Source organism: Penicillium verhagenii (assembly GCF_028828195.1).
Source record: "Penicillium verhagenii strain IBT 33310 chromosome Unknown utg000007l_segment0_segment0, whole genome shotgun sequence".
Taxonomy (NCBI): domain Eukaryota; kingdom Fungi; phylum Ascomycota; class Eurotiomycetes; order Eurotiales; family Aspergillaceae; genus Penicillium; species Penicillium verhagenii.
In genome coordinates this window covers 98,678-117,513 of record NW_026643171.1, presented here as the reverse complement: position 1 = coordinate 117,513, position 18,836 = coordinate 98,678, and the positions used below count along the sequence as shown (strand labels likewise).

The window sequence follows — 18,836 nt, the reverse complement described above, 5'->3', positions numbered from 1 at the left end:
GTTAACAAGTACTCGAGACCCGATAGCAAACAACCCGAGATTCCGTCCATGCTTTGAAACATTGACGCTAAAAATGGGTTTCTAGGCGGTTAGAGATTTGACAGATATCAAGGGTTCAGGGCCTTGGAGTACTTGCGGTAAGCGGGTTTGGATCCTGCGATCCGAGGCTGTTGTCCAGCCAATCCGCGGTTTACCTCGAGTGGCTTTAATACACTGGTAGGACCGGATATATGTGGAAACAGGGTCATATTTGAAATCAATAGATAAGGGGCCTGTTGCAGAGTGATACGACTTGTCAAATTTATGCGAAATCTTGGCTTCGTTGCGATCTCAACCGTTGATATGTGACTACCATACCCGGAGATATGGGACCTTGTAGAATTCATGTAGTTAACGGGTCGCCGGAGTCTATGTGGCTTTTCAAAATTTGACGTATTTTGGCTATAAAATAGCCAATAATGAGCTTATCATTTTACTTGGAACAACCATCCTCGCCGCAGAATGACACCGTAAGACTGTGCAACGTGCTTTGTCCGGTCTCTGGTGAGCCTAGCGGCAAATCTTTAAATCTTGCCACTGTGTTCAAGTATAGTATTCAAGCTTTGAAAAGGCCAAGACCCTGTCATAGTTTCAGATTGCACTGCAAGCTTGATACTTGACAATGCATGTGGGAACCAGCACTTGAAAAGCTTTCAAATAAGTACCAAGGAAGCCAGAAAAAGAGCTCTACCTCACTCTACGTAACATGTTTCGGCTCCCGCTTTCCTATCTTAGCTGCCGCCGCTTTTATGAGGGCGCTCAGAGTCAGGCTCACTCAGTAAATCTCAGTCCGGACTCAGTGAGGGCTCAGTGGATATGATTGGCTGCTCACCGATCTATTACTGATGAGAGACATCTATCGAGCACTCATACGCTCACATGTGCAGTCTACATAAACCCAAAAGAGCACTTCACCCTATATCGTTGTTTATTTTGTGACTTAACTTTGGACCATCAAGACATGTCTTCCCAGTCATTCACAAATTTTTGAATCCACTTCCACAACTGGGGAGAAGCGACAAACATGTCTTTTCGAAGTTTCGGTGGATGATCGGAGGTATGCTGTGCTTTCCACCCGGACACGAGGGTCAACTTCTTAGCTATTGTCTTCCTAAAACATTGCTTTCGGAAATATTCTTCTTCATCCTTTTCAATTTTCGAAAGCGGCTGGTCCTCCTGTTGAACGTCATTATAAAGCCGGATGTAGTGAGGCGAACGCCGCTGTGGTACAAAATGTTGCCCGAGGTCCTTTTCAAGGCCATTTGCAAAGTACCAGACAGTAGCAAAGAGGTCAACTTGTAATCACTGATTGTGTCAAAAGTGAGCAGTCGGCTAAATCTCCAGGAGACTTGGCCTCGCTCAAGTGTTTCGCGATACTTTTGTATCAACTTCTCTTCGATCGATCCTGGCATAGCAGCAATAAAACCATTTATGAAGGGTACATGTAACTCCGAATCAATTTCGTCGCGGTATTGTGGCAATCCTGGCGTGGCCAGCACCATGAACTCAGGGATGGATGAAGCGAATGCCCAGTCGATGACACAGGTAATGTTGTAGTTATCATCAACATATATGTTATTGACACTCAGGTCAGCATGGCACAATGGAAAAGTCTCCGGATTGATAGCTGGGAGGTCAAATTTCCGTACAATATCACGAAGAGCGTCGCCTGCGATAATATAATCTAGTCTGTTATCTGACGAATCGGTCTTGCGTCCAATAGTAACGAAATCGTTCCATAGGTCTACAGCGCTCTCATATTATACGCTGGATTGATAGTCTCCATGTGAGGGAACAGGTGCCACAAAGCAATGATGAGATAACTGCAGAATTTCTGCATGTTCTAAAAACGCAGAAACAAGGCTGTCATAAAACTCTACCTCAGAAGTAAAAGGTCCCCGGGGGATCTCTAAGGAATATCGTCCATATAACATGTGACCACGTGAAAGGCATTCCTTGATTTCGAAGGACTCATTTTCCTCAAAGAGTGAGCCGATTGTATCGAACCGCAACTGCGAAAGTTTCCAGGTGATATCACTCAACTGGGAGAGAACTTTGGCCTTGCTAAGAGTGTCTAGCTCAGGTCGAGAAGAACCGGCTGGTCTCCAAACTTTTGACAGTGGCCAGCCAGGCGCTTCACTCATAAAAATGAACGGAACCCCGATGGCATTATCAGAGGAGGCACTATGATAGATTAGGACAAGAAGAATTTGGTATAGGAGAGTCGGTTACCAATAATCATAGACTTCTGGGACTGGAATATCGCTATGGGCCTTGAGGTATCGGAGCGTGGCAGCTTCACTTACCAGTAGCTTCATCCCCATTTCCATCGGCATGAACGTTCTAGGGTGCGGAGATCTGAGTATCCAGCGTACCCTGTCATCAAAACAAATAAAAATAGCCCAGTTGAAACTTCCCGAGGCGGGGCGTTGATCTGGATCACAAGCACATGGAACACCCCCGCGCAGAATGCTCGCTTGACGGCACACAGCTTGAAGATCAAAGTCGGCATACGTGAATATGTCGCGTTTCGGATTTGGGGACATCTCGGCGGAAGATATTGGGGGAGAAGTGGGAGGGGGAAATAATTGGGGATCAGAAAGGATACAGGGTTGTCACGCTTCCAAGTCGAAATTTAAATACTTCAAGGGATGTTATGTTGTTGGTACCCGATCAGGGCGCTCAGGGGTGTGCTCAGTTGTACTAAGTGAGCAAAAAGCGGCAAGGACTGAGCACTAATCGGGAAGTGGAAAGTAAAGAGTGAGGAATAGTATCATCATTCATGGATGTAGCAAGTAGACGCGCAATTTCCAAGCCGGGTCTTCTCAGATGCTCTTAAAGTAGAAAGGAAGTATTTTCCAATCATGAGTGCCTTGGTTTCCCTGCCATGTCTCATAGATGAACCGGTACAACGCCTTCTTGTTGACCATAGCACTCGCTTCCCTGGAAAACAGGTATCGAATTGTAAGCTGATGTGGGAGCAGCATTGTCAGCGCCAGGCTCCAAGGTTGACAAGCAGGTGCAGGTTCAAGTATCTTAGTAGATAGTTGGTTCATGAAAAGCTGTGGCGATAATCCTAACGAGCCGCACTTGACACTAGTGGATTGCGTCTCGTGACACAGTAAGATAGTTCCTCGGCTCTCCGCATTCTGCTATTTCCCCTTCCCCCGAATCCCCATAAACTTGGACCTCCTGAGGTCTTTGCTAGTATTTTGAACACAATCAAGCAAAACCTCTCCAACTCTTTCTTTTTCCACTTGTTGCTTAATAATAACACTAGGTAGGTTTTTCCTTGTGGGTATTATAGCACAATGCCGACCGTGAAATATCCCCCTCATCCGCCGAGATCTGCGCGGTGTTCCCCATAGCCGATGTGGTCAAAAATGGTCCCGAGTCTCGAGTGCGGGGAGTCCGATCCAACTCATATACATAAATTCAAGTACTCATATGCTCAAACACACCTGATCTCTTCCTTATTCATACATTCAATCCATTTGAAACCATCATACTACCCACCATGGCTGAACGACCCCCCAAGAATATGCGCTCGCTCAATCGGTACATCACCACCCACAATGCTGCCGGTGAAGCAATCTTCTCTGATTCCTTGTCCGAGGAAATGCCCATCCAGCATATGAAAGATGGTGCAGACTTCGGCCTAGCTTATACATCCTCCCACTTCCCCGCTCAGCTTAGCGGGGACACCGATATCACCGAGTACACCTCATACCTCACCAGCCCACCGGGCATTACCATCTCCACTGGAAACGTCTGCCGACTCGTGGACATGCAACCTGGAGCTACCAGCCCTATGCACCGAACCGTCTCGTTGGACTATGGCGTCGTGTTGGAGGGAGAGGTGGAGCTTGTTCTGGACTCGGGCGAGACAAGACTGTTGAAGCGGGGTGATGTTGCGGTGCAACGCGGAACCAACCATGCTTGGCGCAATGTTACACCTGACGTTGTTGACCCGGTTACTGGGGAGAAGACACCACAGTGGGCGCGCATGCTCTATGTGCTTGCCCCGGCAGAGGATATCCTGGTTGGCGATAAAAAGCTGGGAGAGAATGTGGATGGTATTGGTGTCCGGACCAGCACTTGAAGCCTTGGCAATATTTGAACAACTGAAAGTATATTATGTATATAGACTAGGTACAATATGTGAACTTTGGATTCTTGATAGATTCAAATGCTTGAGACTACTACATTATTGTCTTGAAATTCAAGAACATTGAAAGATACAAATGTTGGATCATATGTACTTATACTAGTACCCATGCGATTCGACTCCAGGGTTTGGGGCTATTTGAAATCCAGATTCAACGTGAACAGTTACAATTAATTTGCTGGTCTCAAGAATACAAGAATGATCATAGGTATTTAGTATGCACATGGGATATTTGTTGACAATGACTACCATTCTCCTCCAACTTCGTAGTGAAAGATCTTATCGTTGATTCTTCCTCCAGTAAACCTCCATAGGCGCGACACAGCCTATCAGGTTGTTAGCACGATCAATCAACCCATTTTCTGACCTCTTTGGAAATTGGGGGAGGAGACCAGGAAAAAGACATACAGCGTTGAGCCACACTCCGTGCAACATGACTTGAATAAACACAAACTCCCCAGCACTGGTGCCTGCCGTCCGTTCATTATAGTCAAGGTTACGGTTTACAGGCCGATGAGCAGGCATGCGACGGTGATGGGTTGGCCAATCCGCTGGCTGTGGTGTATTCACGGATGGAGCAGGGGTAGAATCTGAGGTAGACGGTCCGCCGCTGTGGTGTAGTTCATAGTCGGCAAGGACCGACAGCGAGGTGGCAGTAGAGGTAGCAGTGACGGACATGATGAGATTGAAGATCGATAGAAATGGATTGAACATGAGACTCTAAAGGGTTGGAAATACTATGGATATTCAGATCTGAGATGTGGAATCCGCCTTCGCCTCTCCGCACCCGCAATCCCGCAACCGCTTGCTTTCCGCCCGCTTTCTCCCCCACATCCCGACTTCTCTATGCCAACTCGGAGATCAGCTGCAGCTAAGCTCCGAGACAAGAAAATGCGGAGAGCCAGTATGCTTTAGGGAAGGTGGGCGCGTTGAAGTATTATTCTTGATCTCGTTTTTTTCCCCATTCTTTCTCGCTCAAGTTCTCGTTCTCCTTTACATCAACTCAAATCTGGGCATCATGGATCTCTCACGTATAATAAACGCCAACATTGACGGTCGTAGCCAGAATACGCGATACCGCCAATCACAGTTCCATCGCCTCCAGTCTACCCTTGTGGAGCACATCGCTGAAATCCAAGATGCAATTCGCGCTGACTCCGGTCATACACAGCAGGAAATCCGAGCGGAGGTCGTGCTGGCCCTGCAGGAGCTTCGCACACACTATTCCTCATTGAATCTTACCAAAGACTTGGAAGTTGAATATCGCATCGCGCAAGGAAAGGACAACTTGGATGGCTCGCGCGGTGTAGGCATCGTGTATATTGTGCCATGCGTTCATACTTTGTTCTTCTCGGTCATCTCGGCTTTGACCGCGGCGCTTGCGGCAGGAAATTGTATTGTTCTTGAGGTGAGTTGATCTGTTCTCGGTGATTAACAGGAGTATACCAGAGACTAATCAATTTAATGAGTAGCTGCCACAAACAATGTTGGCCCTTCCTGCTCTTCTGCGCCAGATTCTACCGGAGGCATTAGACCATGACACCTTCGCCATTACCGCTCAACGGCCCGATAATTCGTTCTTAAACAAGGCATTGATGGTTAACCAGACCGAGTCTGATGCACCAAATGGTCTCCTATCTCCGGCAACAGCAAGGACAGTCGCAATTGTCGATCGTACAGCAAAGATTGTGGAAGCTACACAGTCATTGGTGGCAGCACGATTTGCACTGGGAGGCCGATCCCCGTATGCGCCCGATGTAGTGCTGGTAAATGAGTTTGTGATAAAGCCTTTCGTGGAGTCAGTCATTCAGCATGCATCCAAGTATCTTGCTGGTGAAAATGGCGAGGCGCGGCAAGGATCTGGCTCGTCTCGACGATCGGGATTACTTGAATCAATCTCCAAGGACCGAGGTGCACGAGTGCTGGTTTCTGGAAGCAACTGGGCCATTGTGGAAGTTCAAGATCGGAATTCACCTTTGCTCAAGCAGAAGATTGATGAGAAGGTATTGCTGGTGCATCCCATCACCAGTTTGGACGATGCCATTGATATCAACTTGTTTGTTTCCCATATTCAAATTAAGTCAAGTGAATTTTGCTAACGAACACTGTAGCAACCAAACCTTGGCTGCAACTTATGCTTTTGCGGCTCCAGCCTCGGCCAAATATTTGACTCAATTTATCGATGCCGACATCTCGTGGGTCAACCATGTCCCGGCCCACATGCTAGGTATGACACTAAGGCTCAAAGGATATGTCGATCAAGCACTAACCAGCACTAGTTGGACCGGCCATTCCCAGAAACTCACCGTATGATGTGCACACCCGTTATGCGACCGGACAATTCCAGCGACCGCGGCCCCAATTAATCTCGGTCTCGGCCCCGGCACAGACGGCTCAGATCATTCTTGAGAGTGCGAATACGGTTAAATCCGACTTACTCTGGCGACAAGCCATTGCTCCATTACCTTCTACAAATCAGCGACCGGGATTTAAGATTGGGTACTTTGAACAGGGGATCATCACTGGTGGAGTGCTCACGTTGGCATCGGTAGTCGCCACATTGTCTACACTGGGTTATTATACATGGGTTTTTGTGCGGACGCGAGCCTAGTTATATGATGTTTTTCAATGTTTTTCTTTTTTTTTTTTTCATTTTGCGAAGAATCTGTATAGTGTAACTCAATCCATCGAACCATTACTGCTACTAGTAAGCATAAAAAGGTACATTTAGACATAACATAAACCACGACCCCTCACATGGGTAGCCCGGGCCTCGGTTGATCTCTATTTGTAGTCCAGTCCCAAGCCCCGCGTTCAACCGAACGCATGCAGGCTATGTCATGAGCAAAAAAATAAAGGACGATCACACCGACAACTCGTATTCTTATTCTGTTTTCTCATCTTCCAAAGTTCCTCCTTTGTCAAACACTTGGTGTGACCAAAGTTGCGTTTTCCCCTTCAACATCCCTTTCTTCACTCCCCACATCTCAACTCTCCCCTCGGCCCCGCAATTCTACCCCGGATCCGTAACCAAATCCACAATGGCTCTCAGCTTCAGAACAAGTCGCCATGCCTCCAAATTGGCCCAGGTAAGAGATTCCTCAAACTCTGATCCCCTTAATCTATTGTTTACATCGCGACGGGCCATTGACTGACTTCAATTGCCAGGTGTCGCGCCCCCTCTTTTCGGCCCGACGCTATGCGACCGCGGAGCCGGACCTGAAAACCACATTGAAAGAAGTCATCCCAGCCAAGCGAGAGCTGCTCAAGCAGGTTAAGGCTCAAAGTGAGGAAGTTATTGGAGAAGTCAAGGTGGGTAATGTGATCGGTGGTATGCGTGGCCTCAAGGCCATGCTGTGGGAGGGCTCCGTTCTCGACGCCGACGAGGGTATTCGCTTCCACGGAAAGACAATCAAGGACTGTCAGAAAGAGCTTCCCAAGGGCACATCGGGCACAGAAATGCTCCCAGAGGCCATGTTCTGGCTGCTCCTGACCGGCCAGGTCCCATCCACCGCACAGGTGCGCGCATTCTCCAAGGAGCTCGCGGAGAAGTCACATGTGCCCCCTCACATTCTGGACTTGATCAAGTCTTTCCCCAAGACCATGCACCCCATGACCCAATTGTCTATCGCGGTTGCTGCACTTAACACGGAGTCTAAATTTGCTCAAGCCTATGAAAATGGCTTGAACAAGGCGGACTACTGGGAGCCCACTTTTGACGACAGCATCTCGCTCCTAGCCAAGATTCCTCGTGTTGCAGCCCTGGTCTTCCGCCCCAATGAGATTGATCTCGTCGGAAACCAAAAGCTTGATGTCTCTCAGGATTGGTCATACAACTTTGCTGAGTTGCTGGGTAAGGGCGGCTCGGAGCACGAGGACTTCCATGATTTGCTCCGTCTGTACCTGGCTCTGCACGGTGACCACGAGGGTGGCAACGTCTCTGCCCACGCAACACACCTGGTCGGAAGCGCTTTGAGTGACCCCTTCCTTAGCTACAGTGCCGGTTTGCTGGGTCTTGCTGGTCCGTTGCACGGACTGGCAGCCCAGGAGGTCCTGCGCTGGATCCTGGCGATGCAAGACAAGATCGGCACTAAATTCACTGATGAGGATGTCCGAAGCTACCTCTGGAACACTCTCAAGTCCGGTCGGGTCGTTCCCGGCTATGGTCATGGTGTTCTCCGCAAGCCCGACCCGCGTTTTCAGGCGCTGATGGACTTTGCTGATACTCGCCCTGATGTTCTTGCTAACCCAGTGTTCCAATTGGTCAAGAAAAACTCTGAGATTGCGCCCGGCGTTCTGACTGAGCATGGCAAGGCATGTTATTCTATTCGTATTTATTGTTGACTGTCACTGACTGATTCCCGCAGACCAAGAACCCCCACCCCAACGTCGATGCCGCTTCTGGAGTCTTGTTCCACCACTACGGCTTCCAGCAACCCCTGTACTACACCGTGACCTTCGGTGTGAGCCGAGCTCTTGGACCCCTTGTCCAATTGATCTGGGACCGTGCCTTGGGTATGCCCATTGAGCGCCCCAAGAGCATCAACCTCTTGGGTCTGTTGAAGAAATAAGGACATAACGAATGTGTGAGTTACACGTCACATTTGTCTCTTTGATTCAGGTTATGAAAAGGCACGAGCGAGCCTAAATGGATTTTCTTTTTTCTTTTTGCAACTATTATGGCTTGTAACCTATTGATAGACATAGAATAGCATGAAAATGAATTTGTCTATCGGATTCCAAGGTTTGAGATGAAGCACAACCCTATCTAGACTTTCTCAGCTCAGCTATATACCGAAATCGAACTGGGAAGGGAGATGGGGAATGTATGTTAAGATAATACAAAGAATGTTCTAAGTTTTGCTTTACTACATGGAGATGACAATTGGAATCCATCATGTCTTTCTAGTTATCTCCTGGACTGCACCTTGAGATGTTCAACGCCAACCAAATCGGCCTCCTTGTTCAGGCTTGCAATCTCAGCCTCTGCAAAAGGGATTCCCTCGACCAATCTTTCCTCCTCGGTAATGATCTCCAATTCTCCAGGGAAATAGATCCGCTCCACACCCGTCATCTTCTCTGACTCTACAACTCTCTTGTAAAGATAGTCCATCCGTTCCTTAAACTCCTCCATACTCATGAATAAATCCGGCTTGATAGCCACAATGAAATGCCCAACATCGGCAGGCTTCGACGGATCATAAGGATTGGTCACATGTCCAGCAAACGCAGCCCCAGAAAAGACTCCCGAGAAGACATCCATCATGATCGATAGCGCAGACCCCTTGGGTCCCCCCATGGGTAACATGACCCCGTCAAGTGCCTTGGCCGGATCATCCGTCCGATTTCCATCTTTATCCAAGGCCCAATCCTCGGGAATCTTCTCCCCTCTCCTCAAAGCCTTATAAATCTTTCCTCGAGCCGCAATTGAAGGCGCCATATCCAAGATAAACGGCCTCGTCCCGTCCCCGCTCGGAGCCCCACACGCTATCGGCGAAACCCCCATCAGTTTCTCCCGTCCACCCCAGACCGGAAGCGCAGGCGAACTATTCGTAAACACAAGTGACATCATCCCCGCGTCTAACGCCTGCTTGACGAGCCACGCGGACATGCCGAAATGGTTCGAGTGTTTGACGGACACCATTCCCATGCCGAAGGTCTGTGCCATCTCGATCGCCCGCGCCATGGCCATGTGAGCGGCTACAAAGCCGAAGCCATTGTGGCCATCGACTTGAGCTGCCACGGGCGTTTTTTGCTCGATTGTCGGGGTGGCCGTGGCGTCGAGGGCTTTTTGTCGGATGCGCTCCATGTAGGAGGGGATTCGGTTGCTGCCGTGTGTGTCTACGCCGCGCAAGTCGGCGGAGACGAGGCATTTGGAAACTATCTCTGCATGTGTGGTGGAGGTGCCATTTGCGACAAGAATTTTGGTGACGAAAATTTCAAGGTCGTTCGGATTGATGAGTTGTAGTTGTGACATGTTGATATTGATTTAGGAGCTTTTGGAGAACAAACTTTTGCAATGTTGGATTTCCAATATTGGATCTCGAGTTTGAAACAAAAAAAAAATTGAATGTTGTTGTTGTTGTTGCCTTCGTTGTTTCCCTTTTTTTGCGTTGAAAATTGAGCCTGATGTTGTTGAGGGTGAGACTTATATAGTGCAACATTTGAAGCGGATGTGTCCCGATAGACGGAGTGCTCCCGCTCAAGTGGGTTCTGCGGTTTTGCAACTACGCCGTGCTTTCTGGTCCATAAAATTCCGCGTGATTGTTCAACATTTCAACCCGGTGTTGATAAATAATAGATTTGTATTTTGGATATCTCAAGTGGCTGGCTTCCGAGGCCAGATGTTGGTTTACCACGATGTGCATCGGCATGTGTACAAATCACAAACATTGTACGTTGTACTCTTAGGCTGTGTCAGATTGGTTGGAACTTGAAGGTTCTCATTCATGGTCATTAAATGCCCAGGTATAGTTCAACCATTCAAATAAGAAAAATATACTCAAATCAACAGAGTGTTCTAAGTTGTTTTACATGGCAATTGTCGCGAATCAATGATCGACGCGCCTCCATCTGTAAAGGGTCTCAAGGGTGGGGCCAGTTTGGGGGCCATCGCTTTTAAGGCGCGCCATAACAATTGAAATTGCCAATGCTCAAATACAGTACGGAACACGGGAGTCAGCTCGGTCGTGAATGGATAAGATTTGATTAAAAAAAAATTCCAAAGGAGATTACTCCCTCATATGCAATGGACGGCTTGTAAATCTTCAAATTGAATGTACCAAGGGGGGTATAGGCGGTTCACAAGGTGCGTGGATTTACTAACAGGCTCGCAGGTCCCGGGCCGACGCCGATTTGAAGCCCGAGTTTAGGGAGAGGCCTCTGCCCGAGCCTTCAGGTCCCGATTGAAGACGTCATAATCGGCTCTCATCTTTTTGCCAAAGATCGATGGACTGAAGAGGAAAGACATGAGTCCCTTGGAAGTCTCCGACTGCGTGAAGATAGTGCCTGCACCATCTTCCGTTGGCTCGATGTGGAACTTGTGTGAACCGGCAATGGTGAAAACAGGTGGACCCTGCCACGAGAAAAGACTTTCGGTGTTTTCCTATAGCGATAAATGTTGATATTGTCCAGCGTCTGTAAGAGATCAATGTTCTACGTATTACTTACCACGACCTCAGCAACAAACTTGAAACCTTCAATGTCCACTTTGACCTTGTCACCTGTGCCGAGAGATTCACTCGCCTTGCCTTCTTCTTCAATCTCGATGGACTTGATCCACGTTGTGTGCCATTCGGGGTAAGCTGCGAAATCGAGGAGCTGGAAATGGTGAGCGTTGTCTTGGGCCCGCTGGACTTGGAAGGGGGTCACTTACAATTTCGCGCACTTTTGCTGGTGCGGCGGCAATCTCGATCTTGCTCTCATTGAAAGGCATGTTTTTTCCGGGTTCCTGATGCAAATCCAGAATATTTGGGCAGAAGAAAGGGGGTGAAACGCGAACTGACGAAGCACGGAAGCTTACAGGGTGCGTGGATGTAAGACGCTATATCATCAATGCAGGGCCCCACTTGATCAATTGGAATTTGGGTTGAGAACCTAATCCGCCAGGCATCTTATCAGCAACAATCAATGTAAATACACCGTCCTCGTATAAGTCTGCTCTCAAGTGCTCTATGATACAATTAATAATACATTCGACTGTAAATCTAGGCAGTACCTAAATATTACACGCCCTCGACCTGCTCCCCAGGCGCCAACATCTTGATGTACCGATGTTCGCCAGTCTCCAACACAGCAACTTCGTCTCCAACTTTCATCAGGAACTCTTCGACAGCTGGCACGAGCTGCATTCCAAGGCAGGCGTTCGTGCGATCGCCATCGTCAATTTTCCGATATGACTTCAGCGCCCGATCCGGCTCCGCAGCATGCCTCACCCCTGTAAGAGGATCGACATTGGGCAATTTACACCGTACTGTCCGACACGCAGCGTGAATTTCGACTCCACCAATGGAGATTCGTTTCCAATGGTCCTCGGCAAAGGCACTAGGTCCTTGGATCACGATGTTTGCACGGAAACGCACGATGCTCAATTTTGGGATCGCGTACGCGCAGCGGGCGGCAACGTCCCTGTGACTTGAAAGACTGAGTAGGTGGATCGGGTAGGCATCTGCGAATGCGGTGTTGGGCTGAAAGCCTATGGCTTCTTTGCGGGGTGCGTTGCGAAAGATTTGGCGGGTGTGCACGGGACTTGCGCGGAAGAGCCCTAGCGGAGATGCTGCCGGGTTGAATCCTAGATAGGCATGCAGAGATGATGGGATGAGAGCACTGTAGTCGTGCGCTAGGGGCTTGTCCTTCCATATTTTAACGGGGAGAAGTGGGTACTCTGATATTGAGTCTTGCGAGGGAAGAAGCGGGACTTGGAACGAATGTCTGGATCTGAGAATACCAATTGTCATTCCAACTTTCTCAAGGGCCCTTCTTGCACGGCCTGGTAGTTGAGGCCGAGGGTAAGAGATGATCATGATGCCCTGCGATTGGATTCCTGGGAGTGAAGGATCATAGTCCCGGGCGGATGGATCGGGAACCCATATCTCCGCATGAATGAGGGCGAGACGTTGGAATCCTGCGTTGCGGAGGGTACGGGTGTTCCAGCCCTCGGCTCCGTGCTCCGCAAAGACAAATTGACGATCGAATTTGAGTCCCGTCGGTACAATATCGGATGTCTGCAGCTCAATGCCACCACAGGATTTCAGCGGGTATGTGAAAAGGGCCTTGATGCGCCAGGCGGGAAGATCGCCATCTTTCTCCGTCGGTGGGACACCAGAGTTGTACTTGGAATCGAATTCATCATGTAGATTGCTCTTACCCGGTGGAAGACCAAGTCGTCGACATCCCTTCGGACGGATCTGGGGTTTAGGACGAGAACAGAAGACAATTATGGGTAAGCAGCAGATCAGTAGCGTGAGCCAGGATGTCATATCCCCCCAATGAGCTTGCAACGCCGACATGAGACCTCTTGCACTTTCACGCCTTTTGATGAGGGAGAGCGAAAGTTCTATATCCCAAATTCCGCATTTCTCCACGATCCACCATTCACAATTTTAGGCTTGGCGCGGGTAAACACTGCCACCACGGTAACAAATACTTTTTTTTTTCGAATCTTTCTGATTCAACATTGAACAGGCGCTGGTAATTGTGGTTCTCAAGAAAAAGATAAGAGCAAACCCAACCCTCCCCCGGAATCTTTTTTTTTTCCAAAAAAAAGTCCAAAGAGACAAAAAAAGCGCACGCCCTGTTGGCGGAGGATAGTTCTGATGTCTAGCCTCGCCGGGAATTCGTCCTGGGGCTATTCCCTGGAGGGCATGAGTGGACAATGGTCTGTAGCAGGAGTCGAAAGTGTGTGCGCTGGGCGCGGTCGCTCACGGTTAGTGAGACTTTGGGCGAACTAAACAACAAGGTCAAAGGGAGATGCACCCTGATCAGTGATGGATAACAACTATTTTGATCTGATATATGCGCCACATTTTCAACGTTATGCTATCTAAATCATTTTCCTCACCTGGGACTCTTTCAGGTATTTCAAAATGAATCCAAGTGATCCATGTATCCACGATTCCACATGGTTAACCTTGGAACCCGGTCTCCATAATTCGAGAAGGAGCTCACATCCATAGCTCGCTGCTTGAAAAAAGTTTCGGCGCATGTGGGAAAGGCTTTGAAACCTTTTTGATTGCTCAGATAGCGCCGATTGTAGGACATCATGGATCCTCCGGAGTCCGGACGTCTCGGGATGAGAAGACAGATGCAGCACATACACTGGATCGGATTCCTCGGACAGCAATCAGACAAACAGGATTCGAAATGACTTTATAGATTGACCCGTTTGCGATTGAATGAATGTTGGGACTTGTTTCATCAACCCTGGAACAACCTTGCAACAGCTTGCCTCTTGAATCGAACGTTCATTACCATATAAAGACCCGTTCCATCTCCATATCAGCAGTGGGAACAAACAGGATAGCCATTCGGTTCTTCTATCTAGTCTTCTATCCTGTATCACTTCGTGAATCTTCAAACAAGAAACAATCTGTATGATCATCTTTGTCGGTAAACTCAACTACTCTCCTTATGCCTCGGACGAGCTATTCTCGGTCGTCTTCCGAGACAACGTTCAGCTTGGCGACAGCGTGACTGTCATTCACCAATGGTCGAAAGATGCCAGCGGAAAATCGAAAGCTAACTCTGCTCATCACGGCACCGTCAACAAAGTGACTCTTGTTGATACGGCGGAGAAGGATATTGAAATCTTCTCGGATGAGAAGGACCTGACTTATTATTGGTAATCATCACCATTGCCTTACCTAAATTAGTTTATTTCCCCTTTTTTCCCTTCCTTTGCTGTTACTAAATTGATATTTTAGGTACAAGGGAAAGGTCTTGGGTGAGAAGTTGACATTGTCCATGTTCAACAAAGGGGGAGAAGAGGTTGCGAAGAATATTCAGCTGCAGATTGCTTTCTTCTGATGCTAAATCAAACATTTGAAATAGAATCCACAGCACTTGAAATTTTCACTCCAGATGTCTCCAGCGCATCACTATCCTAGCTCTTTCTGGACGTGAAGCTTGAAACTGCAGCTATGGATGTAAACATTTGAATGATGCACATTAGGTATCTATTGAAGATTTCAAATAATCTGAAAGAGAGTCCATAACAGACATAAACTTTGAGAATCCGAAACAAAAGTTCGCGCATGATCCATCATATCATGAATGTACAGTCTTGGAATACAAGGTCGTGTAGCTAGCCTGCTCCAGTATCAGTTCCACTGCCCAGGCGGCTACAGCACACCCATGTTTCTTGTCCATGGATGCATTTTCCCATTTCCATCTAACTTTGCACCCATACCTCGGCAATAACAGTTTCATTCTGCCTTATGCGGCCGGCGCCGGTGCTCTTCGCCGTCGCGTGATGTTTGCAGATCCGACTGTCAGGATATAGAACACTCCAATAACTCCCGCGATCACGCCAATCGCAATTGCCGCACTTCGAGGGGCGTCGGGGTCGCCAATTCCTGTGAATTGAAATCCAAGTCCAACATTGATCACGCCAAGAATAATCATGATTCGCCCAAACCAACGATGCATGTAAGCAAAGGGCCCTTTGCCGCCAGTCTTACGAAAGAACCGGTGCTGGAGAAGACCCATGGCAGGCTGGAAAAGAACCAAACTGGCAATCACGATGATCCCGATTATGATATGATAATGAATCAGGTTTTGGATCTGCCGGGCCATTGAGACTCCCAGGCCAAGTCCTGCGATAGCCACAAGAAGAGCGAAAAGTTGCAGACCTCCATGAATAGTCACAGTGTTGGTAGACGAAGATAAATGGAGAAGCAGTGCGGAGAAGGGGAACAATATGACAAAGGCAATAACCATCAGCACCCCGTGGGCAATCTTCTTGCTATGGAAGACTGATTCTGGAAAGGGATAGTCGGGATTGGCATTCAAGCTGGTGCTGATGATGTCGGCAAAAGGATTTACACCGGTCTGTCCAGTCGCTTTCGTCAAGTCCACGGTTTCAACCCCCATCACATCATGCTCAAGGATGTTTGCCGAGAGACTGCGTGTTTTCAAAGGCATCCCATAGCGAACCCCCCAGATCCATGAGCTGCTCGAGCTGCTCGGATTCATGCTACCAGGACCCCAATGAATACAGCTGTCACACTTGATATTAGCCGTAATCATTGGCCCGTGAACCCCGCTACCATTCATGACTGTAATCTGTGCGGCAGGGTTATACAATGGCTGGACATGACCCACACTGGACCGTGGGGAAACAGTCACATTGTCACCGGAGGTATAAACCACAAACATGTTAGCCCCGGCCATGTGATCTCCCTGGCCTAATGCAAACCATTCTATACGGCGAGTCGAATTCATTTGAAAGTATATCGGCCCATCAATGCTGGAGTTCGCAGAGGCAGAGGGAATATGGATGCTATAAGTGAGTCAATTAGGACCCAATGGAGAAAATGTGTGAAATTGTGCCCGGACAGCGATAGCCCAAACAAACCAGCTCAAAGCATAGATAATCGTCATTGCGGAGGTGACTGATTGGCCTCATCATTCAAAGTAGAGGGGAAATGGTGAATCATATAGACTTTTCCTCCGATGATCTCACTCCTCCGGTTACACGGAATCCTTCAAAAAAAATAGGCCGGTTTGCATATCGACTGCGAATACCGTTGTGGCCCCGGTATCTAGGTTATCCCTCGTATGTGGAGTTATACAGTTGCTCGAGCCCCCAGCTGGCTTGGTACCACCACAACCAACTCAGCCAAGCATCTTCTAGAAACTGTAGTACTCGAGATACCGAATCAGGTATGACAGATTGCCAGTTCTCGATGGTGATCTCTGCGCAATCGAAATTTAAACCTTCAAGAATGAGCGCTCATATTGCACTTTCACCTGTCGATAGATTGAACGGATCTAATAGACTGTGGAATTAAATTTTGGTTGGCCACCATGCTCGTGTGTTCTTCAAAAGATTAAAAAGAGAATGGATTTACCACTCTGGAGTGACCACCATTCGCATCACTGGAATCCGTCTTAATTCCCGAAGTTTCAAAGGTTCGTGCGGCCTGAGCTTAGTGATGGAGCTCCGGATGGTGATTGTGGCTATGTAATGCAAATTTTGGCGCCCTTGGACATTCAGAATTGACAGTAAGAAGGCATTTCTGGGTAGGAATCGTCAGGTAGACATGGTAAATATTAGTTGGTCAATCGTTCTTTCCAACTCGTCAGAACAGATCAGCCCAGCACCAACCTTGGAAGCTGCTGGGTTACACGATAATCCCAACCACATGGGTCAATAAAGATGTGCCGTTGTGCAGATCATCGCGGGCTCAAGAAAATGATTTTTTCCAATGTTGGACATATGCCTAGACTCGAAGGCCGACTGGGAACATAAACATGGGAAGATGGTTGGAACTGGCTGCTGCTGTACCTAATGCACCAGTCTTCCAACATGAGCCCAATGGGTAGCATGTTGCCGTCAGCTGAGCTGATCAATAAATGTCAGTCACTGTGGGTGAGGCTTGCATTATTAATTCAAATCAGACGGGGTTGTCACAAACATCATCGCTCGTGGCCTACATAGTTCCAGGGTCACATGAAGTCAACATTTTGCAAATTCAAAGGTTTGATTCAAACCGTTTGAAGATGTAGTGTGTATAAATAGTACGGAATATGGATGTAGAGTCTAGACTGTAGTAGCGCGTAGTTGGTCAGGAGCGACCAGTTGACTGTTGCTGTCACATGACCACGCGTCGAGTTGGTGTCTTGTGAATCTTAGTAGTAGCAACGCGAACCTCTCTTCCCCCTTTGGAAACACCAACCTCATCCAACCCCCTTCCACACAACCAGGTAACAATATCATGATGGTGATAGCGAAGTGATTGATCAGCTTGAATTGTTGTTTTTAGGAACGTCCGCCTAACCGAGGGTTTGTTGATACGCGTTGTTGTCCAGCGATTGTCCCGCTTCAAACCATCCAGCCTCTTGCCTTCCCAAGGCATTTTGTACAGCCAAATCCTCTTCTGATCCAATTGTCCCGCTTCGGTGGGCAGTTGGGGTCAAACACCCTAAACAGCACCTCAGTCGTGTCTTTCAAGACAAGTTTCGCGGGAAATGCATGCCGAGATCACAATTAGCCACTTCAGTCTTGACGGACAGAAAATGCGAAAGTTTTGTCGGTCAATTTTTATTCTGCCCAGACGGTCTACTATTTCAGAGTTCCTACGAGCCAGGCGTCAGTTCTCCTATGCTGGACAGCATGCAGGTCACAACAGGATGGCCAACGTATGTCGAGGACGGATATTCAGGAGAAAAAGGAGGTGGAGCACGTCGGACACCTCGGCATGAGAGGTTGTCTTTGGGAGCATCGACAGCGCAGCGAGCATCGGTGGATTTATGAAACGGGCCGGTATTGAATATCCATGGGCATCCTTCTGAAGTGGTTCAGAGATTCGGCGCCTAGAGCACGACGGGCACTATTACACACGCCTCACAAGCGACAGCTTACCATGGTCCACTCGTCGGAATCTGTCCTCATCTCCCTGAACTTGCCCAGGCATTTTTTCACAGATAGGATCGTCGCGAGGCCATTCTATTTTGTCTGCTGTGAAGGCTGTCTGTTGCTCACCAGGGCTTCAGACATTATAGACCGTTGGCACGCTCCGGATGGCAATGTATCTTCCCATGACAGTTTGGTGTTTTCAATCTTGTTCGTCTTTGTATCTTCTTCGACGTTGTCAACTGTCAGTCGTCCCGTACGTGTTTCTCCGATGGGGATACCTGGGTATCTTGCCCCTGCTTTTCACCTCTTCGATTCTGCTCCGGACCCGCGGGTCACTACGCGCCTTGAATCCCGGCATCAGCCATCCGATTCTACTTTCTCTGAAAGATCCAGACCAACCGTGTCAACCATCTCTTTACGATTTTATTTTGCAAATTGATTGATGGGCGACGACTATTTCAACAGTGAGCTCCGTTCATTGTTCCTCCCCAAGGGAGAAGGAAGCGATCTTTTTCAGGATGTTCTTTGTGCGCTTCATTATCACGCCTTCCA

The 18,836-nt window shown here is 48.2% G+C and overlaps 11 protein-coding genes across 11 annotated transcripts; 4 read left to right on the top strand and 7 right to left on the bottom strand.

Moving 5' to 3' along the window:
- Positions 1-993: 993 nt before the first annotated feature.
- Positions 994-2,585, bottom strand: N7466_006722 (phosphotransferase family protein; the record flags this gene model as incomplete). The annotated part of the gene is made up of 4 exons (XM_057166111.1): positions 994-1,215; positions 1,257-1,793; positions 1,920-2,223; positions 2,272-2,585. The coding sequence occupies 4 exons, from the start codon at positions 2,583-2,585 to the stop codon at positions 994-996; spliced, it is 1,377 nt and encodes a 458-aa protein (XP_057019152.1).
- A 971-nt stretch (positions 2,586-3,556) lies between these two features.
- Positions 3,557-4,141, top strand: N7466_006721 (cupin domain-containing protein; the record flags this gene model as incomplete). Its single annotated transcript, XM_057166110.1, has 1 exon — positions 3,557-4,141. The coding sequence occupies one exon, from the start codon at positions 3,557-3,559 to the stop codon at positions 4,139-4,141; it is 585 nt and encodes a 194-aa protein (XP_057019151.1).
- Positions 4,142-4,452: 311 nt separating this feature from the next.
- Positions 4,453-4,885, bottom strand: N7466_006720 (uncharacterized protein; the record flags this gene model as incomplete). The annotated part of the gene is made up of 2 exons (XM_057166109.1): positions 4,453-4,533; positions 4,616-4,885. 2 exons carry the CDS (start codon positions 4,883-4,885, stop codon positions 4,453-4,455), a joined length of 351 nt encoding a protein of 116 aa, XP_057019150.1.
- A 340-nt stretch (positions 4,886-5,225) lies between these two features.
- N7466_006719 (uncharacterized protein) lies at positions 5,226-6,818 on the top strand (the record flags this gene model as incomplete). The annotated part of the gene is made up of 4 exons (XM_057166108.1): positions 5,226-5,615; positions 5,680-6,263; positions 6,319-6,434; positions 6,487-6,818. The coding sequence occupies 4 exons, from the start codon at positions 5,226-5,228 to the stop codon at positions 6,816-6,818; spliced, it is 1,422 nt and encodes a 473-aa protein (XP_057019149.1).
- Positions 6,819-7,248: 430 nt separating this feature from the next.
- On the top strand, positions 7,249-8,778 carry mcsA (putative citrate synthase Cit1; the record flags this gene model as incomplete). Its single annotated transcript, XM_057166107.1, has 3 exons — positions 7,249-7,296; positions 7,376-8,521; positions 8,575-8,778. 3 exons carry the CDS (start codon positions 7,249-7,251, stop codon positions 8,776-8,778), a joined length of 1,398 nt encoding a protein of 465 aa, XP_057019148.1.
- Positions 8,779-9,116: 338 nt separating this feature from the next.
- Positions 9,117-10,184, bottom strand: N7466_006717 (Ldh family oxidoreductase; the record flags this gene model as incomplete). The annotated part of the gene is made up of 1 exon (XM_057166106.1): positions 9,117-10,184. One exon carries the CDS (start codon positions 10,182-10,184, stop codon positions 9,117-9,119), a length of 1,068 nt encoding a protein of 355 aa, XP_057019147.1.
- An 891-nt stretch (positions 10,185-11,075) lies between these two features.
- Positions 11,076-11,642, bottom strand: N7466_006716 (SRPBCC domain-containing protein; the record flags this gene model as incomplete). Its single annotated transcript, XM_057166105.1, has 3 exons — positions 11,076-11,312; positions 11,378-11,527; positions 11,583-11,642. The coding sequence occupies 3 exons, from the start codon at positions 11,640-11,642 to the stop codon at positions 11,076-11,078; spliced, it is 447 nt and encodes a 148-aa protein (XP_057019146.1).
- A 289-nt stretch (positions 11,643-11,931) lies between these two features.
- Positions 11,932-13,215, bottom strand: N7466_006715 (MOSC domain protein; the record flags this gene model as incomplete). The annotated part of the gene is made up of 1 exon (XM_057166104.1): positions 11,932-13,215. The coding sequence occupies one exon, from the start codon at positions 13,213-13,215 to the stop codon at positions 11,932-11,934; it is 1,284 nt and encodes a 427-aa protein (XP_057019145.1).
- Positions 13,216-14,298: 1,083 nt separating this feature from the next.
- N7466_006714 (uncharacterized protein) lies at positions 14,299-14,731 on the top strand (the record flags this gene model as incomplete). Its single annotated transcript, XM_057166103.1, has 2 exons — positions 14,299-14,546; positions 14,629-14,731. 2 exons carry the CDS (start codon positions 14,299-14,301, stop codon positions 14,729-14,731), a joined length of 351 nt encoding a protein of 116 aa, XP_057019144.1.
- Positions 14,732-15,139: 408 nt separating this feature from the next.
- On the bottom strand, positions 15,140-16,306 carry N7466_006713 (cytochrome and DOMON domain-containing protein; the record flags this gene model as incomplete). The annotated part of the gene is made up of 2 exons (XM_057166102.1): positions 15,140-16,205; positions 16,281-16,306. The coding sequence occupies 2 exons, from the start codon at positions 16,304-16,306 to the stop codon at positions 15,140-15,142; spliced, it is 1,092 nt and encodes a 363-aa protein (XP_057019143.1).
- A 1,698-nt stretch (positions 16,307-18,004) lies between these two features.
- N7466_006712 (uncharacterized protein) lies at positions 18,005-18,342 on the bottom strand (the record flags this gene model as incomplete). Its single annotated transcript, XM_057166101.1, has 2 exons — positions 18,005-18,216; positions 18,291-18,342. 2 exons carry the CDS (start codon positions 18,340-18,342, stop codon positions 18,005-18,007), a joined length of 264 nt encoding a protein of 87 aa, XP_057019142.1.
- Positions 18,343-18,836: the final 494 nt, after the last annotated feature.